This window comes from Megalobrama amblycephala, linkage group LG11 (genome assembly GCF_018812025.1).
Source record: "Megalobrama amblycephala isolate DHTTF-2021 linkage group LG11, ASM1881202v1, whole genome shotgun sequence".
Classification (NCBI taxonomy): Eukaryota; Metazoa; Chordata; class Actinopteri; order Cypriniformes; family Xenocyprididae; genus Megalobrama; species Megalobrama amblycephala.
In genome coordinates, this window is record NC_063054.1 from 28580356 (window position 1) to 28608290 (window position 27935).

At 34.9% G+C, this 27935-nt stretch overlaps 2 protein-coding genes across 51 annotated transcripts in view; both read right to left on the reverse strand.

The window, feature by feature from the left end:
* adgrf6 (adhesion G protein-coupled receptor F6) overlaps positions 1–27935 on the reverse strand; it is a 149490-nt gene that overhangs the window by 113204 nt on the left and 8351 nt on the right. For 47 of the 50 annotated variants that reach the window (XM_048207264.1, XM_048207263.1, XM_048207265.1 and 44 more), the window contains exons 1-12: positions 6596–6710; positions 6105–6214; positions 5388–5436; positions 5042–5185; positions 4764–4928; positions 3425–3574; positions 3154–3327; positions 3027–3047; positions 2768–2911; positions 2515–2679; positions 1644–1790; positions 1153–1311 (exon numbers count right to left, since the gene is read on the reverse strand). In XM_048207264.1, coding sequence (XP_048063221.1) covers positions 1153–1311; positions 1644–1790; positions 2515–2679; positions 2768–2911; positions 3027–3047; positions 3154–3327; positions 3425–3574; positions 4764–4928; positions 5042–5185; positions 5388–5436; positions 6105–6214; positions 6596–6608 — 1441 coding nt within the window. In that variant the 5' untranslated portion in view covers positions 6609–6710. Of the gene's footprint in view, positions 1–1152; positions 1312–1643; positions 1791–2514; positions 2680–2767; positions 2912–3026; positions 3048–3153; positions 3328–3424; positions 3575–4763; positions 4929–5041; positions 5186–5387; positions 5437–6104; positions 6215–6595; positions 6712–27935 lie in introns of those variants that run through there. The other 3 variants (XM_048207215.1, XM_048207214.1, XM_048207257.1) reach the window with 2 other exon arrangements.
* LOC125278257 (adhesion G-protein coupled receptor F1-like) lies at positions 17694–27420 on the reverse strand. The gene is made up of 13 exons (XM_048207276.1): positions 26755–27420; positions 26429–26496; positions 26175–26311; positions 25864–26052; positions 25274–25474; positions 25013–25156; positions 24595–24776; positions 24338–24508; positions 20950–22287; positions 20717–20758; positions 18898–18957; positions 18704–18767; positions 17694–18536 (listed from the first exon to the last, which is right to left on the reverse strand). The coding sequence occupies exons 1-13, from the start codon at positions 26845–26847 to the stop codon at positions 18448–18450; spliced, it is 2778 nt and encodes a 925-aa protein (XP_048063233.1). The 5' UTR covers positions 26848–27420; the 3' UTR covers positions 17694–18447.

A 27935-nucleotide genomic window follows, 5' to 3' on the forward strand; every position in this document is an offset into this window, starting at 1 on the left:
TTCTGTTTTGCAGGCAATCAGTCCAGCACTTTTACAATGATTAGCCAATGGTGTCATAAATCCTGACTACTTTTTGACAGCCTTTCATTAGCATGTTGCGCAAATAAAACAAAACAGGGGTGTTTCCTCCGAGAAGTCAAGGGAGGCAGTGCCTCCTCAAAAAATTGGATAAAATAATCCATATTACTAAAATTAAATATGTGATTTGTTATGACTATGATTGGTTTGAGTGAAAAATCCTGCCTCGTGTTGTGCGTGTTAGCGAATTGGTCTAATGGGAGAACTAATTAAAAAGTAAGTAAACAACTCAGCCACTTAGTTATCATCACTTTATGTCACGTCAAAATCAAACTTGAAATGGCCTGAAAACATGATGACTGTGGAGGTTTTTAGTGAGCAATCAGCTTGGTGAAATTAAAGGTACATCTTAGTGCTTAGTGTGTGTCCAGTGTTTACCGAGGTTGACAACTGATGAAAATAAGTTGACTATTAAAAAGAACTACTGCCTTTAGTTATTATTTTGAAATAAATGTAACAATGCGTAACTTGATGAGATGTATACTTGGCTTTAATAAACAGAACACTAATTACCTAGTTAATGTTTAAATACAAAACAGAATTGTTTCTGGTTTCTTTTTTATTTAATGTTTATTTAACCAGGAAAATGTGACAACATTCCCAAGTTAACTGGGACATTAATTTACATTTGATTTAAATAAAAAAATAAAAAATAATAAAAAATAAAAAAACAACTGCGAGGACTTTGTCATCTCATTTCAGAACACCACTGTACGGCACTTATACGGAACTACATATATAGAAATAGATGATAAACTAAAAAAATGGTAATGTAGAATTAAAAAACCCCGTTCAACTCTAATTTCTCCAACCATGTTTTTACAATTGTATTATTTAGTGTATTGTTGACCGAATTTATTTAGTTAAATCACTTTTGTATCTAATCTCAAAATTGAATAAAAATGACAGAAATTATCAGAAATTAAATGACAGTTTATATGGATGGAAATAAATTTGTTGTTATAACATAATAATGATAGCAAACACAGTGAATCAGATACATAAACATGACTTAATTCAATAATGATTTTATTTATTTATTTGCTTGCTAGCTTTGTTTTAACAATTACTCACCTCTCTGGCAAAGCGGACCCTCTGAAGGGAGAGCTTGAATACATCCACAAGTGCCTCCCACAATGCCATCACACACCTGAAAGGCCCTGCAGGTGTCACTGGGCCAAACATGATGCTCCTCACACTTGCACTCATATTCTGTCCCATTTAACCCACACACTGTAAAAAAAGATGATGTAGACTTTTAGGCTATATTCATACAATCAAAAGAACTTTTGAAAATTATTCATGTTCAGTTTAAAACCAAGAAAGCTTTTCTGGATCTTTGCATCTGTAAGTAAAATATATATTATGGGAGTAACTTTGTGTTTATGCGCATGTTAATATCCAAATACAGTCTACACTTGTGTGGTATATAGTCTCACCTCAAAATACCCCAAATTTGATGATTTTATGGAGTCTAACTAACATGATAAGCAATATATAATTAATCATATTAAAATTACTTCTTTTTGTGCAAACACAGATGTAACAAAGCTTTATGCTCTCACCGGTGGTCACATCAACATCTGTGATATTTATGTTGTTGCTGAGGGTGAAAGGCAGGCTGATGTTCATGATTAGATTTCGTAAGTAGTTCACCAGGACCAAGTCAAAGGAACTCACATCAATGTCAATCTCATAGTTAGTAGGTGGTGCTGCGGAAAAAAACAAATCATGAGCAGAGCAAAAGTGAAACTATGTACTCTCACTGCGAAAAACAGGTTTTTCTTGATGCCACTGCCTTCTTCTGGAATGTTGTTGTGTTGCTGTATTTTTATGAAAGTTCTTACTCTGCAATAGAGATCAGCCGATACTGATTCAGATTATTTTTATACACCAGTGTCGAATTACTGATATGCTGAATCAATTTTTATGCAATTTCTACTTTTTTACACAATATCTGGATGATCAATTGACTACCAATATAAAAAAAATGATATCCATTACAAATGTTTTATTAATAATTTTATTATGATTCTACAAAAAAGCAAGAAATTACTCAAGGTGAAATGGAGATGAAATGTGAAGTCCATGGTACTTAATAATAAGTAGTTATTTATGCTATTATATTTATACAAAATTCTGCAATCTAAATGGTCTGAAATTCATTTTCAGCTTTGTTTTGGGTTATATCTAATTTCTCCTAAACAAAAAAAACATGGTTGTCTTATCCAAACAATTCATTAAATAAGTTACTGTGAATACCGTTGCTGGAAATGTTTCTTTAGAGACTCAATAAATGGTTTCAATTATCAGTAGACCAGATATTAAGACAAAATTAACCAAGTTTAAGATTTGGTGCTATAAAATCAAATGTCAAATATAAAGAGTTTATTAGAGAATGCTGTTGTTTTCAGATTTATGAATGTAATGTCTCACCTTCTTTTAACTGACAGAACTGTCCGTTGGTTGGAAGGGCATTGATACATGTACATGAACCATCAATGATGTCATCACAGGCCTCGTATGAGTGACACGTTTCATTTGGCCAAACAAACAGACCCTCACATTTACACTGATACTGTGTTTCATTCAAAGAACACACTGGAAAGCAGAATACACAAGTTCATCATTCATTTATAGCAGTATATAATGTATAAAGTACAAGTCAAAACAGAGACAAAGCTCATACCAGTAGTTATGTTGATTTCTGTGATGTTAGTGCTGTCACTGATTTTCGAGGGCAAACTGAAAGCCATCAAATAGTTCATCAGCTGATCAATGACGGAAGTATCCTCGGCATCTATCTGAATTTCTGTTAGATATTCAGCTGGAACTAGAGTGAGTGTGGGGGGAAAAAAAGAGTTAGGAATATTCACTCTTCTCTTCTAATATGCATGAGAATGCTGCAGTTAAATGGACTTTGGGGTTTAAGTCAGATGTTTATGTACCTGTTGATGGTTGCGCACATGCTGTGTTATTTTACGGGAAAAGGATGAGAATGGATTAGAAATAATTTGTAACAGTAACTGAGGTCTTCTGTGTGATTAAAAACAGAAATGTATAAAACTATTTTACTTGTTATCTCGTTGACTGGTTGACAGAACTGTCTATCACTTGGAATATCATTGATGCAGTTGCATGTGTTGTTAGTGATGTTGTCACAGCTCCCATATTCTGTGCACTTTTCACACGACCACAAATACTGATCCTCACATACACACTTGTATCCACTGTCATTGACATTGCACACTAAGAAAGGATAAACATAAATGTAAGCTCATTTTTAACAGATCATGACTGCTGCATTTGTGTTTGGAAGGTCATGAAGGTCAATGATATACTTCACCTGTCGTGATGTCCACATCTAATACTTCAACCAGCTCATCTAAATGAAGTGGAAAGGTGAAGTTCTGCAGAAATCTCCTCATCTCATCGATCACGGAGATGCTTGATGATTCCATCTCAATTTCAAACAATAAGTCTGTGAAGGGTAGTTCTGTGACAGAGACAACAAGCTTATCATTGTGCTTTGTATTTGTTGTAACAATATACATATTTATGTAATTAATTATATTATCAATAGCAATGTTTACATAAAAAAATAAGCAGTAAAAATTCAAAAGTATTTGTCAGTTTCGACAGATGTTAATACACTGTAGCAAAAATGTGAAATTTACAGCACAAAACTGGCAGCTGTGCAATTTCACTGTAAAGATTTCAAGGCATCACAAGAGGCATTTTGGTGTCCATATGTTTACAGTACATATTTGTACATTTTGTTAAATACCTAGTTCTGTCATGAAACTCTAGATGGCACAGGCTGATAGGTCCTTAACTCAATTTGGTAGCAATCACATCGTTATCTACATAGCGCAGTTGACTGGTTGTTATTGCATTAGCGGCTCAACATTCAAATACTCGTAGTGTTTGCTGTTTGCTGTTAGGAGTCTACAGTGGGCTTTCAGAAAGCATCTGAATTCAACATCTAAGAAAAGTGAAGACTCTTTTACTCCATATTTCTGTGCATATTGCATGGTTTGCTTATTAATTTCTAAATGAGCAATCATACAGTTTAAACTAAGCATCCTGTTTAATGGCTAATGGAGTGATTTACTAAGTATATATAAGCTGCAGCATTCGAGAAAAGGTTAAAGCAAAGACTATAGAACAACACAAGACACATCACTTGTATTGTTTTGAATGAGAGAAAGTGAAAGTGAATGTGCAATATGGTGTAATAAGTCCCGCCTTCTAAATAAGAACCAGTCGGCGATTGGTAAAGTCATCGCGTAACTGCAAAGCTATTAGAAGCTCCGGTTCCTATAGGAACAGTCAGACGTGTGCCTAAACAGTAAAATACCCAGAGTTAAATCAACTCTGCTCAGAGAACATTTGGTCCCTCTCTGAATAGTGTTAAAATAACACTTAAGCAGAGTTAAAGTTAATGAGATAATTAAGCTATTAATTAAGTGATGATTGAACATTAATGATGAACACCTGCTGTTAACAAGCAGAATCACTGAAGAAAAGAGAAACACAAGAACTGCAACTGACTTCAACCAAAACTTACAGTATACCTATTATTATTTATTTATTTATTTATTTTACTGTAGCATTTTTAACATAAACATTAATACAGCTTTTTGAGTGCATTTGCAGTTGGCTTGTTTGATCATGATTCTTACCGCTCTCCAGCACACACATCTCTCCATCACTCGGAATGCCACTGATACATCCACATGAGCCCAAACTGATGACATCACAGGCATCATATGTCCTGCAGTTGTTGTATGTCCATGCATAACCATCTTCACATACGCACTGGTATTCGGTCACATTTGGCTGGCACACTAATGTTAATATAATAAAACTGGTTAACAACAGAATGTTTACACAACATTAAAGAAAATGAAGCAGTGTGAATGACGTAAATTGCTTTTGATCACCGGTTTAACAGGCTCACCTGTTGTGATGTTCGCAGCAGTAAGTTCAGTATTGTTGTCCAGTTGAAGAGGAAACGTAATGGAGGCCAATGATGCTCTGATCTGTTCAATCACCACAGCTTGGGATGCATTCACTTCCACAACCACAATGAACTCCAATAGCTCTATACATAAGAGAAAATGAATGCGATTTTAATAATAATGCGGTCATAAGGAGGCCTGTACTCTTGAAATAAAGGACGAGACAAAACCATTGACAGTCAAAAAATAAAGCATATTAAGTTAATGTGTCTGGATTTTTATATCAATAATATCAAACAATTATTATAACAGTGTGTGAGTAGGGGACAAAACTGTGAATCAGACCTGCGCTTCTTGGTAATCTATGATGCAGTTGCCCATCTATGTAGCTAAACTGGAAAAATAAAATAACACAAAAATACATATTTATTTTTTTTATTTATAATCATTTATCATGTGAGTTAATCATGTGACCATGGCAGGGTTATTATCATTAACTAAAACGATTAAATACATTTCTGTTAATAGAAATAAAGCTGAAATAAAATATAATATAAATTAGTTTAAAAACTTAAAATATTAAATTTAGAAAATTAGAAATGTTGCATTTGCAATAAACTGGTTGAAATTATTAAAATTAATTAATATATATATATCTAATATAATACTAAAATTATTAACTGGAAATAAATAAAAACTAAATCTGAACTAAAAATAAATTAAACCTAAATAGCACAATAATAAATAATAATAATAATAATAATAATAATAACAACATGACAAAAGTGCATAACAAAATTACTAAAATTCTAAAAATAAAAGCAAATTCAAAATATGAATATACCTATAATAAAACTAAAATAACACTGGACCATAGATCCATACAATAAATTAGCGTTTTTTTGCTATAAATTTCATCTTAAACATTTTAAAAATGTAATGGTTACAAAATATTTAATTCTTAATGAAAATTATATTATTGTAAGTTAATCTAAGTAAAGACAGGAATCTGTTGTTTTCCAAGCATGATTTGTGTTTATATACAAATGAACCTTCCCCTACCTCTAAATCTATACTTGTTTCTGGGAAATCAAGTGTTTCCACAACACATTCATGGGTCAGCAGAACCGTCATTATGATTCCTATGAAGTACTTTAATATTTGTCCTGTATCTGAGAAATTGAGAAATGAAATATACACACGCACATTTTATATATATATATATATATATATATATATATATATATATATATATATATATATATATTTAGCATATAAACAGATATCAGAAAAACATGTACACAGTCTTGAAAAAGATAATGAAATACTGCGTGAATTCTGAACTTATAGTTTCGACAGTGAGGCCATGAGCACCAAATGCGATCCATTTCAGTGAGATATTGTAAACAAAGCCAGAGAATATTTGGCATTATATCAGATCTAAAACCTAAAGGCTCAACTGGTTTAGGATAATTGAGTACAATGTTTTGCATTACAACATTTTTGTGACAACAGCAGTTACAGTGTACCAAAGATAATTTAGTTGATTTTACCTTGACCGGCCATGTTCCTCACTGATGTATGTTAGTCAGAATCACAACATATTTCTTCAGTACAAAAGGCAATTATATGGCTCATCCAGATACCTTAAATCTGTAAAATAGGAAATTCTGTCACAGATAATCATTGATTACAATGATAAGACTACATTTTGATTAAAGATGTTTAAGGTCTTTTGTAATGTCTCAAACCAATCATATTTTTGTGCTATTTGTCACAAGTCAGCAGAAATTGTCATGATAAAATGACTTTCAGGGATTTAGAAAATGTAATTCCTTAAAAATCAGAGGAACTATTTGATTGTTCTATCTATTAATTGTTACAACAAATATTTACATTATAGGCTACATTAGGATCAAATATTTCATAGAAGCACCCTGCAATTAATAGATTAAAATAAAATAAACAAAAGGATTATTTCTTTATAAATTACAATGACACAACCTGCAAGCACAAATACGTATTGGTTGCGTACCAGTCAACTGCAATCACTCATCTGAATTTAGGTCAAATTTCTGCTCTTTTATATTAATAACAGACTCCAGAAATGACAACTTTCAAAAGTACAGCACTAAACAATACATTTTAAAGTCAAGGTAAGCTTTTCTTTCAATTAATGTACATCAAAAAGTAAATTACATTCAAAAGATTAAACAAGCTGATTTGTCACTCCTAGCTTACCTCTGGAAACAACCATGAAGAGATGCCAAACCTGTTTCTCAGGGTCTGAGATTTTGTTTCCTCGTCAAATGATCCACCTACAAAATCTTCCTGGAATTAACATGTCTTTGTTCAGGTCACCACTACAATGTGACTGCGTGTGGGTCACCTGCTAGACGAGTTTGATTCTCTCTATTATTTCCTTGTTCTCTTGTGTAACAGAACAGAAGTGGGCTGAGATTTAAAAGAAACAGTGTAAGGTCTTATGGGCTACATTATCAGGAGTAAATCACATATTATATATACTCAGACATCCTTAGACAAAAAATCCATTATTGGCATATTATGAAAATTTAAGAGAGTAGGCTATTATAAATATAGTTACATACTTTATCAGGCCTAGCCTCTGACATTCGATCAACAAAGCAAAACGATATCATATTTGAACTGCTGATAATAAATTGATTTTAATATCTCTTTAATCAACTCAATGTTTTACATTTGTATAAATATAAGAAAATGCATTTTCATGGGAGGAGTATAAGATATAGTATCGTCATTGCATAATTATATGTACACTCCTATCATTATCTGTGAAACAGAGCATTTGAGAGTTGTTATGCAAGATTCATCAGATTCCTTTACGCTCAATGAACATTAGTTATACTGTTCCACTAAAGGATGGGGCCAACACATTAGTAATCCTGAAGACATTTATAACTTTATTAACTTGTTCAGGTGTGATTAATCAGGGCTGGAGCTAAACTTTGGGCCTGATTGATGTGTGTGTGTGTGTGTGTGTGTGTGTGTGTGTGTGTGTGTGTGTGTGTGTGTGTGTATATATATATATATATATATATATATATATATATATATATATATATATATATATATATATATATATATATATATATAGCCATAAAATAAGTAAATTAGCCAATTTTGGAATTAAGGATTGCAGAACTGAATACACCCTAGATTTAATTCAACAAATGTATAATATTCTAGCACTTAGTATGCCCTCCATAATTTTGAATATACTGCTCTGACCCTTCTTGGCACGGAGTGTACAAGTTCATGACAAATTGTCACATCTGTCCTGTTTAACTCCTGGATGATGAGCTCCTTAAATGCCCTGATCTGTAATGGGGAGTGTTGCTCAACTCGTCTCTACAGAATCCCCCACAGGCGCTCAAGAGTGTTAAGACTGCGTGCAATACGTGTCCACAGAAGGTTTTTCACCTTGAGATAATGCATCCTCACTGTCATGTTGAAAAAAATGCCCAACCATGCAGGGAATGAGGAAAGGGTAACAACTTCTGTTTCAAGTTTGTGTATTAAATTACACAGTGGTGTGGGAATTCATGGCAGCATTGATAAAGCACAACTCCCTCACACCTTCAGCACTCATACATCCCTATATAAGAGCTTTACTACAACTGAACTTTTCTGTGGGAACCAGGCACTTCTCACTGTATCCTCCTCTAGCAACACCATAACATTTTGGATGCTGTTAGATCCAAAATGATTGATTAGGTCTCATGAGACCAGAGTATTGATTCCCAAAATCTATATTTTACATATATGGACTTTGGAAATGGCTAACTGACTTTATTGTGCTTTGGCTACAGTAGGTAGTTCCAGTGAGAACAACAACCACAGTTTTATTTAGTAACTTTTAGGAGGGTGTACTCATTTTTGCTACACAATATTTTACCACCTTGATAACAAAATCTTATTTTCCAGAATAATTTTGATATGCTTATTTGGTAATTGATTAAGCAGACTTGCTGGAACATTGTATCTCTAAAGAACCCTAACATGTCTTCTAACTCGTAATCTGTAAACATGATTTTGCTCAAAATGAAAGTATGAAAAGGACAGCATAACAACATAAAGCCCTTTGCTTTTATTTATCTTGCGCAGCAAGCCAAAAATCTTGACTGACAGCATTCTTATTTCCAAACCGTAATCATTTTTCATATGTAACAGGGCCATCTGGGTTATAATGTTGCTCTGAAAACAAACAAATCTGACAAAGCTGCCAAAGAAAAACAGCAGCTTTTTATGTTTATTATTTTTGTTCTAAACTGGCCACTCCCTGCGCATACATGCAGCCTAGCATGGATAAGAGCAGGGAGAGCAGCAATAACCCCCCTAGGGTAAACAGAACCAACATATGCAGATATAATTAATATCAATAATTTAACATGTACTCATATTTCAAGAATAAGTCTGATTCAGGGGAATCATAAGGCAAATCCTGACTGAAGAGAGGAGGAGCTGGGGATGGAGGAGGGTAATTAGCTCCTGAGAAATGCAATAGCTGCTGATAATACTGAGGAGCTTATATACGAATGCCGTGATAGGTGTCGTAGGTAGACGTAAGTCACCTGGGAGTCAGCTGATGCGAGCTTGACTGACGTGATCTTCCAACGTGACCTTCCCCTGGCAAAAGGCGCCTTTGATTTTATTTTCCTCTACACCACTAGATGGCACAAAAACTTGCCGCAGCACTTTCCTAAATATCCGCTTTTCAAGATGCACATGCAAATTTGAAGCGATCGCGGGCAGCAACGCAGTTGATTCTGAGGTAGTTTGATCTAATATTTGATGTTTTTGATGCATTTGAAGCAAATGAGAATCTATTAAATTAATATTTGTATTTTCAGACAAAGGACTTCTTAATGATTTTGAGTTTTGTTCATGGTAATTCAAGCAACAGTTTTTCAATAACAGAAGAATATGTAAAAGTATGGTATTTGGGGTAAAAGGTACAGTAATTAACATGATAATGAATAGCTGACTGACTTTTCCATTTGTTGACATGACATGGTTAGATTCAGATGGCAAATATCATATATCAAATTGGCTATCTATCTTAGAGATAATACCCATATTTAATGAAACAAACATATTTATATATCATATAATATCATATCATAATAAAATATAATTTATTGTTACTACTGTAAATCTATATGAAATATTATGGGATCTCCTTCAATGCTTTCAGAATCTTTACTTTTTTAGAGTAATTTTGTTTCTGTATTTTTAAAATATATTTTTATATTAACATACGCCTATTTTAATGACAGTATATTTATTGAACAAAAATTAATTATTTTATTTATCAAAATAAACAGAAAATAGTACTAACTTTGCTAAAGTGATTCTTTTGAACAAGTATTAACTTACACATTATTAAAAACATTATTTTAGCTAAAGTATTTGTATGAATACTGTGTGCCTTTTACCCCATGCTGAGGAGCCTTTTACCCCATGTGTGGGGTAAAAGGCCCCCCTTACCACCTCATACATTTATAATATTTTATAAAAAATTAACCACTTGTATGATTTATTTTCACACAAAATATGTTGCTCCATCAATGTTCAATACAAATATATATTTTTTCCTGCAATCATACACTTTGAGAGTAGTGAAAAGTACATTTTTTCCTAAGGTGTGCCTTTAGCCCCCTTGTACCCTATTCTCATCGCTTCATAATATTAAGGTTGAACCACTGTTGTCGCGTCAACGGTTTTAACGATGTATTTAGTACCTCTCTGGACCTCAAAAGGTGCAATGTCGTTGCTGCCTATGTGTGGATCAGATACCACTGGATTTCATGAAAAATATCTTAATTTGTGTTCCTTACGTGTATGGGACGACATAGTGTTATTACTTAATGACAGAAATTTCATTTTTGGGTGAACTAACCCTTTAGGAATCATGCAGTAGAAACCTGGGAGACACCTGCTACAATCGACCAACAATAGCCTACAGCAAATGTGTGTTAACTTAAAAACCATCTCTGTGAAAACTTGCAACATAATAGACATTCAAATAACACTGAAAAGGAACATGATCTGTCTTATCTCTAGCGTCACCTCTGAAAATGCCTCCTGTGAACTTGAGCCGAACCCGTTTTTGTTCAGCAGTTTAACTGCTTTTTCACCGCAGGCAAAACTAAGAATGGTTGCTTTGTAAATGAACAACAGCAAAAATATTTGAAGAGTATAAGCTACATGCCAGTTATCAGCATTAGCTTTACAAAGCTCCGTTGCTGATGTATTGCATTGAGCCCACATTCATAGAAATTACTTCTGTAATTTGTATAACAAAATTTAAATCCTTTAAGGAGAGTGTCGCTGCCCCCTGCTGTCTGCCCAGAGTTACAGAAACTGTAATTGCCTGTTATTTAAAGGGTTAGTTCACCCAAAAATGAAAATAATGTCATTTATTACTCACCCTCATGTCGTTCCACACCAATAAGACCTTCGTTCATCTTCGGAACACAAATTAAGATATTTTAGTTGAAATCCAATGACTCAGTGAGGCCTGCAAAGGGAGCAATGACATTTCCTCTCTCAAGATCCATAAAGGTACTAAAAACATATTTAAATCGGTTCATGTGAATACAGTGGTTCAATATTAATATTATAAAGCGATGAGAATATTTTTGGAGCGCCAAAAAAAACAAATAGGCTAACGACTTATTTAGTGATGGCCGATTTCAAAACAATTGGCCATCACTAAATAAGTCGTTATTTTGTTTGTTTTTTTGGCGCTCCAAAAATATTCTCATCGCTTTATAATATTAATATTGAACCACTGTACTCACATGAACCGATTTAAACATGAAATGTCATTGCTCCCTATGAAGGCCTCACTGAGCCATTGGATTTCAACTGAAATATCTTAATTTGTGTTCTGAAGATGAACGAAGGTCTTACGAGTGTGGAACGACATGAGGGTGAGTAATAAATAGGGGTGTGACGAGATCTCGTGTCACGAGATCTCGCGAGACTAAACTGTGACGAGATTTCTCGTCGAGGCGAAAAGTAGTCTCGTGATATTGCCATGACAGAGTGTTAGGATGATTAGAAAGAATATGCCACTGCTACGTTTACATTACGCCTCCACTGTCGTTTTGCTTTGTATTTAAATAAAAAAACATTTAATTCAGTTGGAAAATGGTCGCCGCCGCTCCATATTCACAGAGTTACGCGCGATCGCTGAAAGTGAAAGTAAACACAAGCGTGCATTCAAACGCGATTTCAATACCCCGCATTTTGAAAGCGGCTCCCTGATGAATGCAAATATGAAGCTATATTAGGCTGGGCATTGTAGTTGTAACCATCTCTCAGCTCTGTATCAAAGAAAAATTTGGTCTTATTTGCACTTTGAATATTAATGTTAATAAATGAGACCTTATTGTAAAGTGTTACCATTTTTATTTATACTGTTTTTATTTCTATGGTCAGTTTGTGGAGAGGAGTTCAGTTAGGAGGTCAAAAGTTGTAGAAGCTCATAAATCATGTACAGTAAGGTCTGAAGAGACTGAAATCATACAGAAGAGAAGTCAGTCAGTTGAGTTTGTGGCAAAACCTTTTACAGTACTTGAGTATTGTTGTCTTTTACTGCATATGATAATTCATACACAGAAAGTAGAACTGAAATTACATTCATTACAAGATGATTAGTTAAAACATTTCAAATACACCTGCAGAATATTTTTTCTAGTCATGTATTTCACCATTGAGGATTTCTTAAAAAGTGTGTAAAAATCTTGTCTCGTCTCGTCTCGTGAACTCAATCTTGAGTCTCGTCTCGTCTCGTGAGATACCTGTCTCGTCACACCCCTAGTAATAAATGACAGAATTTTTGGTTGAACTAACCCTTTAAATGATATTCCCCAGCCTGACCCAGATTAAAACAATATGCTAATTCACAATACTGCAATTGTACATTCTTTACAACATTTTTTTTTTTTTTTCTGTTACTCGGTTGAACATTTGGTAAATATTCTAAAACTGTATAGTTCTTCACTTCTGAATGAGGTATTAGGGCCTACAATTCTATTTAACTCGGTTTACTACAGTACATTCAGTAAATGTTTGACCTATAGGCTATTTTGTTAGTTAATATGCATATTTTATATAAAAATTCCATATTCATAAATTGCATATACTAATAATTGCATACTACTAATAAAAATATATAAAATTTGATAATTTATATAGATTTTTGTAAAATTAATTTAAAAAGTTGGTCTGAAAATCAATTGTTGGAGTAAGAGTTAATGACCAAATGCATCTCATAAGTGTTGGTGCTCAGTGGTGTAGTCTAGTTTTTTGTAGTGAGTATACTGTGATTTTTCCTTCCCAACCTCATACTCACTTGTCCTAGAGCGAAACCCCATAAGCACTGCCACACTCATTAATGCATATAGTATGCATCTGATCTAGGCTACATGTAATTGAGAGCATTCTGAAAGACTTAAATCTGGGCAAAACAAGACTTTAACAGCCAATGACATTCACAGCTGAAGAGACTGGATGATTTTCTACTGTTTAGTGTCAATCACCATCTAACTCAGCCAGTTAATATAACCTTAGAAATTATATGAATATGGTCCCTGGATCATAAGTTTTATCAGCTGGCAAGTTTCAATGCACATTTAAGAGTGCAAGTTGCAACTATTATTACAAAATGCTGGGTTAAAAACAACCCAAGTTGGGTTGAAAATGGACAAACCCCGCAATTGTGTTGTTTTAACCCAACTATTGTGTAAAAACTGCTGTATTGCTTGCTTAAAATAAACGCCAAATAGGTTGGAAATGAACATTTATTAATATTAAATATAATAATTAAACAATAACCATTAAAATTGTTTATTAATAAATTATCACCTTTTGATTATTATTGTTGCCTCTAGTAATTATGTATCAGATTTTTAATTTCCAATCTATTTGGGGTTCATTTTAAGCCAGCCATATAGTAATTTTTAAACAATAGTTGAGTTAAATAAAACTACCCAGCAGGTAGGGCAATTTAATCCAACCATTGGGTTAAAACAACCCAATCCATTTTCAACCCAACTTGGGTTGTTTTTAACCCAGAATTTTTAGAGTGTAACAATAATGGAAAGATGAAGCTTATCAGTATGTCACTATTTCACCCCGTTTGGATTTTATTTTCTGGTTTTCTGTAGTTTTCCTGCCAATTGTTCATCATAGTTATGCATTTCAATTCACTAACTTGAAATTCGATTCAATATCAGTTATTTTGGATATACTGTATATCAATACATGGCAAATTTTCTCAAGAAAAAAACCCCCAACTAATGCAAATGGAAATCATTCTGTACGACATTAATATTGAAGGTTAAAATGAACTGATTTGTATACAAATTTAAACTACAATTAAGGATTTTTTTTGTAAAAAATAAATTAGGCCTACTAACTTTGAAATTATCCAATACGTTTTTTGAAATATAAATGGTGGCTGTCAACTTGATGGATTTATTCAAACATTCATTAGGCTATTGAAGAATATTAAAAATTATAATTAGGCCTAATATGCAATGTGCATATATTTAGCTAAATTCTCCTCTCTAGAGTACACTTTTCTAGCTGACTAATGAGTTTATGGTCACTGAATATGTTTTTCTGAGGTAAATGTGACATTACATGACATTGTTTACAAGCTGTTATAACGTCTTTCCGCGATTAAAACACTGATTACGCAAATACACGAGACATGATACGGATTTAGTTAAGTTGTACTGTATATTTTAACGTACCTTCGAAAGTTCATTCATGTTTATTTCGCGCTGTAACTGGTATTAAAGCAGAGGAGTTCACGTGCGCTTCACGTTGCCGCCGCTTCTCTTGAACTGATGAGGCGTTACAGCGGTCACGAACCATTAAAGAGCGCCAAATCGGTATTTGTGGGGGTTTTTTGTAGTAAAATGGCCAGAATTTGAAATATGAGACTACGTTTCATGTCAAAAACAACAAACGACAAATCTTATTGTGATTTACTGGATGGTAATGTATCCTCGCGCTTTTTTAAGTGGAATGACGCATTTTTGTAGGCAAAACCCGGAAGCGAGTTAGCATTTTAGGACTTCCGGTTCCAACGAAACCGCTCCCTATCGACTATGGCCCTGTCCCAAATGGCACACTCCGGCCTTGTGGACTTCCTCAGAGTCCACACCTACAGTCTATGGTCCACACTTTGGTGACGTCATGTAGTGCAGACCTATAGGGCCCTTGGCGCGAGTCCACGAGGGCGCATTGAGAGGTATTTTTGGGACAGACTCGATCGTCACGCCGGAAATAACGGTATGGTTGTTTTTTGACAGGAGCTGCAGGTTCGGGAATGCTGCCTATTGTTGTTGTTGTATAGGCTATCACAAATATCTTATACAAATAATTAGGCTATTATAATATTTAGCATCGAGAACAGGTTTCTTTTCTTTTGCAAAATATTATCTCCATGTCAGCTACACAGCCTGCTTTTGCTTATGCCACCTGGGCATTAGACAATATATACATGCAAATAATGTATACAGTTGTAATAATACATAATGTTCCATTTGAACTAAGATTACAATTTTAACACATAATAAACATGTGCGTGAGTTTCAGATGAATTTACAGGTTTAAATATAAATACTAGGTTTACATATGACTCAGTAAAGCCCTGACATTCGGTTCTATTTATTTAATGAATAACATAATGCGAACATAATGCGATATTATTCAACGAGCTATTATTATGTTTGAGATATCAACCACTGGTCGATGACAATAATGTTTGTATAAACTGTAGGTAACAACTGGTAAAATGTACACCTAGGTCATAAAAACCGTAATGATACCTACACTTTAATATTTTCTTCTCAGCCATGCCATCAATTGCTCTTGAGCGAAATCTCCTCCCATCCGTTGTCTGATTGGCATTTCGCAAGGATTCCTGGGTAGTTAAAGTGTGCGGAGCCTGCATCTATGCGGGCTTCGCGGAAGACCGCTTCAAGGGTACAAAGGAGGCGCTGCTGAGCACACTTCATCAGAGCGTTAAAATCAAAATGCTGAATGGGACGGCCTACGGACTCGTAGACTCGGCGAGCACGCACAATTTAAGTCCACGAGACCGAAAGTCCACATGAAGTGCGCCATTTGGGACAGGGCCTCTATAGTCCACTATATCGGGTGTCAGCCATTTTGTTGTGGTGTCCGAATTCTGAGTGAACGACTTCATTCCCTACATTCGTTCACTACTTTATACCCACAATTCTCTCTGATTTCGAGTGTACATTCGATGTACACTTGCTGAAGCACTATTTCCCAAAATCCAATTTTTTTTTTTTTTTTTTTTTTAAATCACTACTTGAATAAAACCTTCTAAAATGTAGGGGGACATTATTATATAGATTTTGTAGGAATTGTAAAAAGTCACTAAAGAGAGTACCTATTAAAAGCCATTTGAACCAATGGGATCGCGTGGGTTCCTAATGGAGACCTGGGGCACGTTCAAGCCTATGGTTCAAGCTCAAACCGGTGTGCAACGTTTTGCTACGGTTTCCAGGTTGAACGACATGTTTCCTGGAAACGGTGTGCAACAGGTTTGAGATAAGTTTTCTCTTGTTTGGTGGGTGTGTCAAAAATGTCAACCCAATCAGCATCAACATATATATAAACCACGCGGTATTAAAGAGACAGCTCGTAAATGTCATTAACAACAAAATAAATTCATAAGAGCATATTATTAGAGCAAATTTATATTGTTTGCACATGTGTATTTACATTAATGGCAAAATAACTTAAACAATAAGAGCACAAGTATAGATCTGGAACTGTCTAAATATAGATCTGTCTAAATATCATTTATTTGCAATGTCTTCTGGTCCATATCCGAATGTGTGCTATAATGTAACATAAAAATACTATACTATTTTGCTATTGTATTGTGGAGTGATACTTTCATAAACAAAGGCAAATGTTGTATCACAATAAGTAGAAGTTTCCACAAATCTTCACTCGATTGGGATGTCCTCTTTTATTTTGGACGGCAAGGGCAATTACTGTCACATCGAGTGTATTTTGCAGTATTAAACACATATTTATACCGATTTCATCAGGCTCTGAAAATTCTTCAGAAAGAACACAAAGTATGGCCTTCTCAGCTGCCATAGTTGCATCTCTTGCGTCATCACAACGGGGTGTTCAATGCACCACCGTTTCCGTTTAAAAAACGTTTTGCAACGTTTTGTCGGGGCTGAACGCAGCCCTGATTTCGGGGGGACCCAATTTGTCACCACACCAGGAAGCATGCAAGCTACTACAGCAAAAGGAAGGCCTAGATAGACAAGAGATTGTGCGAAGAGGTGTATAACTCTCATTTGTATAACTCCAGCATGAAATAATGCAAAGATGTTTACATGGTTTGTAACTTGTGACAAGATTACTCAAAATTGTGCATGCGTCAAATGCCTGTGTATGCATATGAGTCAAAATTAAGTATACTTTGCAAGGCTCTTCTTTCAACTGCACGTGTAAAAAAATCTAAGTATACTTACTGCGTAAGTAAGTAAGTATACAACAGCTTTCTTACCTGTGCACAAAGGCATTTTACTTCGGAGTTGGGTGGAACTGACAGAGCAGCCGTTTCTTTAAGTTTTTTTCCCCTTTGTTTGGCCTGTGTTCATCCAGTTTGAAATGTCTACAAACATGGAGGTTTTTCAGATTTTTTTAATCGCCGTTCTCTCCGTATTTACAATTCTTTACAGTCTTTAGCCACTGCCTATAACGAGCTGGATCCTTCTCTAGAACCAAAAGTAACTCACTCCCGCTGAACGTTATTCTTTGAGTTCTAGGACCCGGGAACAGTACAAGTCGACACAATTATGACTAAAAGTTTGCCGAGAAGTATTTCCTACTAAAGCAAGCCAAGGCAGTCAAGCGTATGGCAGACTGGGAGTGGCCTTGTACAGCAGCATGCCCAGTGCATTATGGGTGTTGAAGTTTTCCTATTTGGCAAAGGGGAAGACAACAGCCTTTTTTCTCAAGTAATCTTCAAGCAATTCTGCATGAAGATGCATTTTTATTGGTGATGCAGTAACATTTAGACATCTTGGGAACATTTGGAATTTATTAAAATCTGAACAATGTTTTAATTTAAAATTTTTGATGTAAAAAAAAAGTTATCTCAAAACAAAGGAAACTCTAGAGACCCCATTTTTCAAGTAGAGATAAAAGTACCCTTAACCACTGTACAATATACAATACAGTATGAAGGCATCTTGTAAATTTTTATCATATCAGAACATAGAAACATTTCTTCTACCAAACACTATCAGACATTGCAGTGAAAGAAACACTTTTAGAGTGTCTTTTAATTGCTTATAATGGCATATGAGCCGTTGGAGCTGTCTGAAGTTGTAACTGCCGGGGAAAGGTTGGCTTCAGACACGTTGTACACATCTGCAAATAGTTAAATGTTTGTTACTCACATCTATTGTTTTTGCATTAATTCATTAAGCAGACTTTTATCTAGATGATGAATATAACTCATGAATAATAACTACATTCTCATTATTAAAATATATATTAATCTTTTTTTTTTTTTCAGATGTATGTCATCTACTTACTCCTTCGCCGGATCCATGGCAGGAAATTGAGTCCAGGTATGGATGATGGTCCTGCACTGGTGTTCTGTAACATGATATCAATCAATATATGAGTCAATGTAAAAATTAATATTTAAGCATTGGTTATAAGTTTAACATTAGTTAAAGTCCTATAGAGCTCATATAAGGATGTGCTTTTATAGAATGGCATTTACATTGGTACGGCCTGAACTGAGATTCTGTAGTGACAGCTTTCCTCGTAGTGACTCACGAACCTGCAAACAAAGATCTCTGGTTAACATCCAGAAATTAGTTGAAAGTTTCTTAAATGTCTGCTTATTACACAGAATGCTTGTTTTTATCACACCAGATATTTTCCGATATTGGTCATCGATTGCAACTCTCAATTTTTAGTATTCATATACTATTATCCACTTCTGCTCTTCAGACCAAACAGTGAAGGCAACAGTACATCTGAGCATAACAAAGCTGTCTCTGAACATGTCACCATGAAATCAAAATTGACTAATATGCTTATTTTTTTAATTAATGATTTATCCATGCGCATCTTTTTAAAAAATAAATAAATAAATACATTCACATGTTCTCGTAACCTTTAATCAAAATAGCTCCCTCTTACAGCGACATTTCTTCTCTGAAGACGTGTTTTTCAGCGTGAGTGCATGACAACCTTTCACTCACATTCCTTTTGGACAAACTCAATGTCCGCCCTACATTTTTTGTTTGTTTGTTTGTTTTGTTTTTGAGAAGCTGTTTCACTCAGATGTCACAATAGGGAAGACAAGGGCCTATTTACACTTGTCACTTAAAGGTAGGATAGGCAATGTTTTTCACAAACACCTTTTGTTATACTGGTTGAAACTCTCTTAAAGGGTTAGTTCACCCAAAAATGAAAATTCTGTCATTAATTACTCACCCTCATGTCGTTCCACACCCGCAAGACCTTCGTTCATCTTTGGAATACAAACTAAGATATTTTTGATGAAATCCGAGAGGTATATGACTCGTCAGAAGACAGCAATATAACATTTTCAAGGTCCAGAAAGGTACTAAAGACACTGTTAAAACAGTCAATGTGACTACAATTCAACCTTAATTTTATGAAGTGACAAGAATACTTTTTGTGTGCAAAAACAAAACGAAAATAATGACTTTATTAAACAGTATCTTCTCTTCCCTGTCATTATCCATGTCCATACAAGCACATTGAAGGCTTCCATGTTTACGTCCGAATGCCGGCTTAGTACTGGCCAAAGCTGAGCAGCACGATGCATGCATATGATGTTGACGCAGGAGCCGGCCAATAATGAGTCGGCATTCTGATGTAGAATCTGGGAGCAGGTAAACAATGCAAACAATGTATGAGAGTGACACAGAAGGGAAGATATTGTTGAATAAAGTCGTTATTTTTGTTTTGCGCACAAAAAGTATTCTCGTCGCTTCATAAAATTAAGGTTGAACCACTCCAGTCACGTCGACTGTTTTAACGGTGTCTTTAGTAGCTGTCTGGACCTTGAAAGTGTTGATTATATTGATGTCTATGGACGAGTCATATACCTCTCGGATTTCATCAAAAATATCTTAATTTGTGTTCTGAAGATGAACGAAGGTCTTATGGGTGACATGAGGGTGAGTAATTAATGACAGAAATTTCACTTTTGAGTGAACTAACCCTTTAATATTAGCCTACTTTTTATATCGTTGCAGTGTTAAGATTACTGCACAGTCAATTGCTTTGTATGTCATAGTGAACTTATATAGATAAAATATATATAGATCAAATTTTGAATCAATATTTAATGTTCAAATATTTGGTGGGCAGCTCTGTAATAAAGCAGGATAAAAACAGTAAATAAATCTAGACAACATGATTAATGATGCTGTCAAATGTGTAATATGGTTTAAGGAATAAATTATGTCTGTAATAGATCTTTAGATTAAATCCAATGTTACATAATTAAGTGGCTTTACTTAATCTCTTTACAAAGCAACAGAAGTAAACTCATACTGTACCTTGCTGTCTAGAAGCGTTCCAAACACCAAAATAAAGAATCCCTATTAAAGGAAGTGTTACAAATGAAAATACAAATTAAATTCATAAAAACATGGACATTTAGAATAAACAAATGTACAGCATTACAGCAAAATGATAATGTTATATTATATATATATATATATATATATATATATATATATATATTAAATTGAAAAAATTTCAATAAAATTTAAGAGACAAAAAGTGATACCTGCAGTGAATTGAGGAGTGCAAACACCACATGAACACCCAAGTCACGTGACACCATGGTTCCAATTCCAAATCCCCATGTTAGACCAAAGATAGGAGTCAATATGGCCACACATCGGCCAATGACCACCAGGGCATGTTTATCTTCTGGTTGAGTTGCAGCACCAACTCCTCTCCTCAACATCTTACACAGAACCACAATCAAAACCACAAGGTTTATGGCTACAATAGTGAGAGCTGGAATCACAAATGCCAGCAGGGCCTTAGATTCATCCCAGTTCAGCCAGCACGCTCTTTGGGAAATATATTTTTGAGATCCAGCTGTCGACGCAACAGTAATGACCGCTATGAGAAAAGGTGAACCATAACCGACTATGAAGGCTATGGCCATCATTCTGAACCTTGACATTTGGGACAAGACCATGACTGTACGGTAAAAGAGCAACAGCGCTGAAATCAACATCCAGAAGAAAAGAGCCAGGTAAAAAAAGTGCATGAAGAAAACCGCTGGACTGCAGCGACCCACTGAGGGTGGCTGCTCTTGATCTGTGATTGCGGCTCCAATGAAAAAACAGATGTTTGCGATCAGCAGGGACACGGCAATGTTGACTATGGAAACATGTCGCATATAGGATGTGTCATTTCTTATTACCGACTTCCATACAATAGTCTCAATAACGAGGCACAAAATCAAGCTGGCCATTGAAATAGCTGCACCAATGTAAGTTATATAGGCCAAGGCTTTGTTTTTATTGTCATATGGTGACATTAGGATTGAAAAAGAAGTTGTGTGGTCGCATTCACATGTAATCTTGTCCTTTTCATTCACTGAGGGCTTTACTTTACATCCAGTGGAATCCCATGCGTCAAGACTGAAGTTCCAAAAGACACACTGAGGATTTCCCAAAGACTGATCAGTTTTGTCAAACGCAAAAGAAATGCTGTTAACTGTTGGTTTAACCTTAACGACAACCACATCTCCATTGATGCGCACATTTGACTTATTAGTGTCATTTTTACTACTAGTATTACGAGTAGGTAGGACATTGTCGAGTGTTGTGAAGATTATGATGGTTATGTTAGTCTCATTAGGAACCTGTGGTATTACAATCTCTGTAGTTGAGTTAAACAGTGTTGATGTTATACTGAATGAGTTATTAGTTGTAGTTCTGTTCAGCTGAATGGATTTTCCACTAATCGTAAAATCATCCGTGAGACGGTCACTTATATTCTCAATAGCTTCCAGAAGTTTAACGCTGGTGTTGTTGTCATTGTTCAATATGGTCCATTGAGAACTGACATTACCTGATACAATAATGTCCACTGTATGTAGGAAATCCTGGAAATTGAATATAAAATTTTTTTAATATGATAAAATGTATCCCATAAAATGTGGATTATAATGTAATGAACAGGTTTAATTCATGATAATAGAGAAAATGGCTGTTGCATAACACAATTGACCCTTCGCTAAGCCACGCCCGAAAACCGCCACAGGCCAATCGTGGTTTAGCAACCGTTACTAGGCGCGGGAGGTCTGTCAAGCTTTCGAGCGAGGGAACATGCTGAAGCGTTGTTCTTATGGATTGTGTTAATCTGATACCCGGTATCCTAAAAGTTTGGACGAGGTGGTTGAATTTTTTTTCCCTTCCCGAAACCTAAAACCCAAGGGGAGAAATGCCAGTGTTCTGACAATTTGTGCTACCCTGTCAGATTTTGCTACCTCCCATTGAAACAGTGGGTAACGTTAGCAAAATCTGACAAAATCCGAAAAATGCTAACGTTACCTATCAGATTGTGCTTCCAGCGTGATGGTTTATGGCTTTATTAACATATACACCTACCCCAACATTAAACCTACCCTTACAATAATGCAAATACAGTAATTTTGTGTTATTTATCATGACAACAATGATGTAATATTGATGTATGCATATGCAGTAAGTCCGGGTAGGTTAGCTAGCTAGCTAACTCAGCACATCATTGCTTGGAAAGAATGACGGTTCTTTGTTCATAATTCATATATTTGGACGTGAAATAAAATGATTAAAGGCAAGACTGAGTTACGTTAGCCTGGCCTGCTAAAAATATAAGCGGGAGAATGTTATCATTGCAAAGTGGCCAGGCTAATGTCTTGTGTTTATTCCACAAGACTTATGGTTATTATTAGGTTATTTTCACAAATTTCACTTAACCTGCTGTAGATGAACAAAGCTTTTCCTAAATAAATTGTGTGTTTCCCATTTGAAATGTCAGCGTATGAGGCAGCTGCTGCTCACGCTGGGAGCTTTAGCTTCAGTTTTGATCAAATAATTTTTTTGATCAATATTATGTCGTGGATATATCCCTCGAATGCATACTGCAGTCCCTTTTGTCTTGCTCTCTCAGATATTTCACCTGTTCGCCAAAAATGACTAATTATCTCCTTGAAAATGTCTGACACCGGTGCATACATACTGTAAATGACTTGCCAAGCTCGAAAGCTTGACAGGCGTAGCAACAGTAACTAAGGAGGGTGGGGCTTAGCGAAGGGTCCATTACACTGCATGAACACTCTAGGCGTAGCTTCACTTTTGGGGGGGGGGCAGTGCATGTTTGTCTCTCATGGTGTAATGATGTATGAAGCACAGGTCACACAGAAGTCCCTTTCAAACTGAATAGCTTTGGTCAACACTTGAAACTGTAGCCCAGTTTGCATGGGGAAATGTTTCACCATCATGCAGATTTCCTATTGAAATTACTAGATTTAACTTCAATTCACTGAACAGAATGTCACCACACGGCATTATCATTCTGCGCTGTATAGCTTAAGTAGTTTTGTACCAGATTCTTACTCTGTGTGAAATTCTGACTCAGTGGGGAGGCTGCTACCTGAGTGGTCCATATCTCTAAAGCACACCCCCACACCTAATCCTAATCCTTATAGGAAGATCCAAGGGAGTCATCCTCTCACAGGGAGATTTTGACACCACAGCTGTGTTACATCGAATTCTGTGACTATCAAATTATGTGACCGTAGTAGGCATTGCTAACCCTGCTCTGGAGCTATCAGAGTTTAAAAAAAACAATAACATGATGTGTGAAAATACAAAGAAACATACCACAACATTTTGTTTTTGAGAATGAAAATGCAGTGTCCTACCTAGTTAAGAGTTATGAGCCTTATCTTTGGACTTGTGAAGACTTGTGGACTTATTATTATTTTATCTGTAGTCATTTCTTTCAGTCGCTACGGGGGTCAGGCCTCCCTGGAAGCTACGCCTATCAGCCCATGTCAACACTAATTTATCTTAATCATTAGATATTATCTTATTAAATTCAATTCAATACAAGCATACAATGTCTACAGATCAAAATTTACACAAAAGTTTGAATGTGAATATACATACCGTCATCACTGGCTCACTGATGGCAATTGATTGTGACAAATCAGCAACTATAACGAGTATATCCACAATGGCTTGGACAGTAGCAGCAGACTCTGTTATAGTAACATTATTCTGTGCTGTGACACTGCTGAGGTTATCCATAAAGTCTGTTATGTTTTCCTTAACCAAGGTCTAAAGTGCAAAGTACAAAAATACAAATATTAGAATCATTTAAGAATGGACAGATAATTGTTCAATAGTCATAACCAATAGATTACCTTAGCTTTGCTTTTAATGTCGTCGATCAAATCAAGTACACAGTTCCTCTGTACTGGTGTCCAATCAAGTGATTTACTGTCACATCTGTAAGTTATGGTGCCTTTAAAGCCACTTTGACAGATTCCGTTCTTCTCTTCATTTGCTTCTCCAAGTCCAAGTTCTTTATTTTGACAGTTGTTAACTGGAGTGGACAAGTATTTGATTGAAAGGCAGACAAAAAATAAGATTCAATTCAACCCTTTATCTCAGAATATAATACAATATAATACAACAATTAAAAATTTATATCACTTTTTCAAAATGCATTGTTCCAAAAAGTTTTTTTTTTTTTTTTTTTACTGTTTATTGAACACACACTAATTAGATTGCTAAAATAAGCATTCTGATGCTGAATAAATTGAGAAAATGAAGGCTTACATTTTTCCTTTATCCTAACTGTTACACTTCTCCTGCTATAATCGTAATCCTGTAGTTGTGGCAGACCCTTGAGACGGCAAGTAAAGGTTTCCTCCTTACAATTTTCTTTTTGAGTTTTATGATCTAATGTGATATTGTCAGATCCTGATTGGATTAAAAAACAAACCTTAATAAGATGGTGGATTTAACTGACTGAAAGTTTAAATGATGTCAATTAATTTTGTATATATTAAAAATATACCAACAATTTGTATGTACAACCTGAAGTTTGTACTGCACCATTCAGGACCCACTCAAGATTGTAGCCAATCTCAACAGAACATCTTAGTTGGACAGTGCTGCCATCACATGGGAAAACACGGTTTTCATCACCCACAATGATAGTTGGGCGTTGTTTAATAATAATATTTTGCCACTGAATGTACGGTACTGTACTGCTTTGGATGAGGCATGAGTATCGACCTGCATGTGGGGGGAAAAAAAACAGTGAAAAGAATACATGTTTATTAAAGTAAACCCAATACTTTAATTTTTATGGAAGATTTTTAGAAAAAAAAAAAAATTCTTGTATATTTATTTGCTACCAAAACAATACTTTGTAAATGTTCATGACATTGACATACTGTAAATGTAGCTTCATTTTCATTGGCTGATTGATTTCATAATTAAACTTAAAGCATAATCTATGCCAAATATGGTATCATGTAAAATAATCATATTAATAACCTTATATGCTGTAGAATATGTGCTAATATACTTCAGTGGTAAAGTTTCACAGCAGTCTGCGTTTTTAAAAAATAAATCAACCACTTTGCCATAAGATAGAGAGGACAAAGATAAATCCCACTCACCAGTGTCACTTTCACGAGTGTTTTCCACAGTGAGAGTGCTATTGTTGTTTGAGAGGGTGTATCTTGCATTTTCTGGTGCAGGATCTTTGTTAATCACCATCCATTTTATTGGTCCCTTTGCAAAGTCTGGCTGTATGCAGTTCAACTCCAGCTTTTGCAGAGGATATAATTCTTTTTTAACTTTTTCTTCTGATAATAAAAACCATACAGCTCATATCACCCAACAATGAACAAGAACAAACAACAACGTAATAAATATGATGGATATAAGAAATGTGAAGGGTTTTAGATTAGGCGCTGACTACCCTTACCACTTTGAGCAAAAGCATCTGCAGCTAAATATATTTGTTTGTTCTTTAGAGACTCAGAGAGTGCTGTGTTTGCTGAGGTAAAATCAAGGTTGTTGGATGTTGCACTTATTGTGTAGTCTGCTAAAACACTACCAGCCCTGTGGAGCGAAACACAAACCACACCAATGTGAAAACACTGGATTTTTTTGAAAAAGTAGTGAATAAATTGGTATGTTGAGTAAAAAAAAGTCACAAATTTAAATGGAAGATCATACCTGAAGCCAGTAACTTTTGCAGAACGAGAAATGTAGCCATTTAGCTTACTAGAATAACTTTCTTCAATCTGTAAAAGGCAAAAATACCCAATGCATGCTTGAAAATTTTATAATAATAAAAATTAAATAAATTCGTACATAAATAATAATTATATATATATATATATAAAATTACAATAATAAAAAAATAGTAACATGTATGTTATGACTTTTTCAAAGGTAAATGTATATTCAAGCTGTAATTAAAGTTGTGCTTATAGTATTTAAACAAAAATCAACATATTACACAAACAATATATTCAAAATATGAAACATGTAGTACTCACTGCTGCCGTGATTTGTCCAGATAAATCCAGGTAATTCTTGTCAGTAGAATCAGAAAGACTGTCTTCAAAAATCCGAGTTAATGTCATCGACATTCCAATAACTGTAAAACAAGTGTACTTTTATGTGCATTTATCAACAGGGTTAACTAACAATCCTCGATACTAATGCTATGCTACCTAGTTGCTGAGTGAATGCAAGATTGGGGCCCCCTCAGACAAATAAATGAACAAAATCATTTTCTGCTATTATTGTTTGACATGCTTTGTATACCCATTATTTCCCCATTTTAAAAAAAGAGAGAGAGAGAAAATAAAACACATTTGAGACACCAATTATTTATGTGCAATATTTCAAATTCAGTTTCACAGTAGTTCTGTGGGAAACAATGGGTTTATGGATTTATAATTTGTTCTATACATGCAAAGCAATAAATTCATGTATTTATTTAAATGTATGTATTTATTCTTGAATCTATTTATTTCTAGATGTCAAAAATCTCAAATAAACATATAACTTATCAAAATACCAATGTATTGTATTTGACATAGCACCTTTAAAAAATGTTTAAGTCTGCACTGAATGAACAGGTTTCAGCAACAGTTCTCAATACTGATATAAATCTTCACTATCATAACATACAGTTGTGCTATATTTATTTTTTACTGGACATACCTCTTGTCAGTGGTGGTGGTGTTAATGGAATTGATGCTGTTGATGTTGGTGGTGTTGATGTTGTTGATGTTGTTGATGGTGTTGGTGATGTTGTTGATGTTGGTGATGGTGATGTTGTTGATGTTGTTGATGTTGGTGGTGTTGATGCTATTGATGGTGTTGATGTTGTTGATTCTGTTGATGCTGTTGATGGTGTTGATGTTGGTGATGTTGTTGATGGTGTTGGTGATGCTGTTGATGCTGTTGATGTTGGTGATGTTGTTGATGGTGTTGGTGATGCTGTTGATGATGGTATTGATGGTGATGACGGTGTTGATGGTGATGCTAAAGTTGATGATGGTGACTGTGTTGATGATGGTGTCGGTGATGGTGTTGTTACTGTTGGAACTGAAAAAAAAAATCGATATGACTTGGTTTAAAAATTCATCATAACTTCCTATGCCTATAAACTTTTTAATCCTGATGACCACAGATCGTCATTACCTGTACTGCATTAGTGAATATAAAG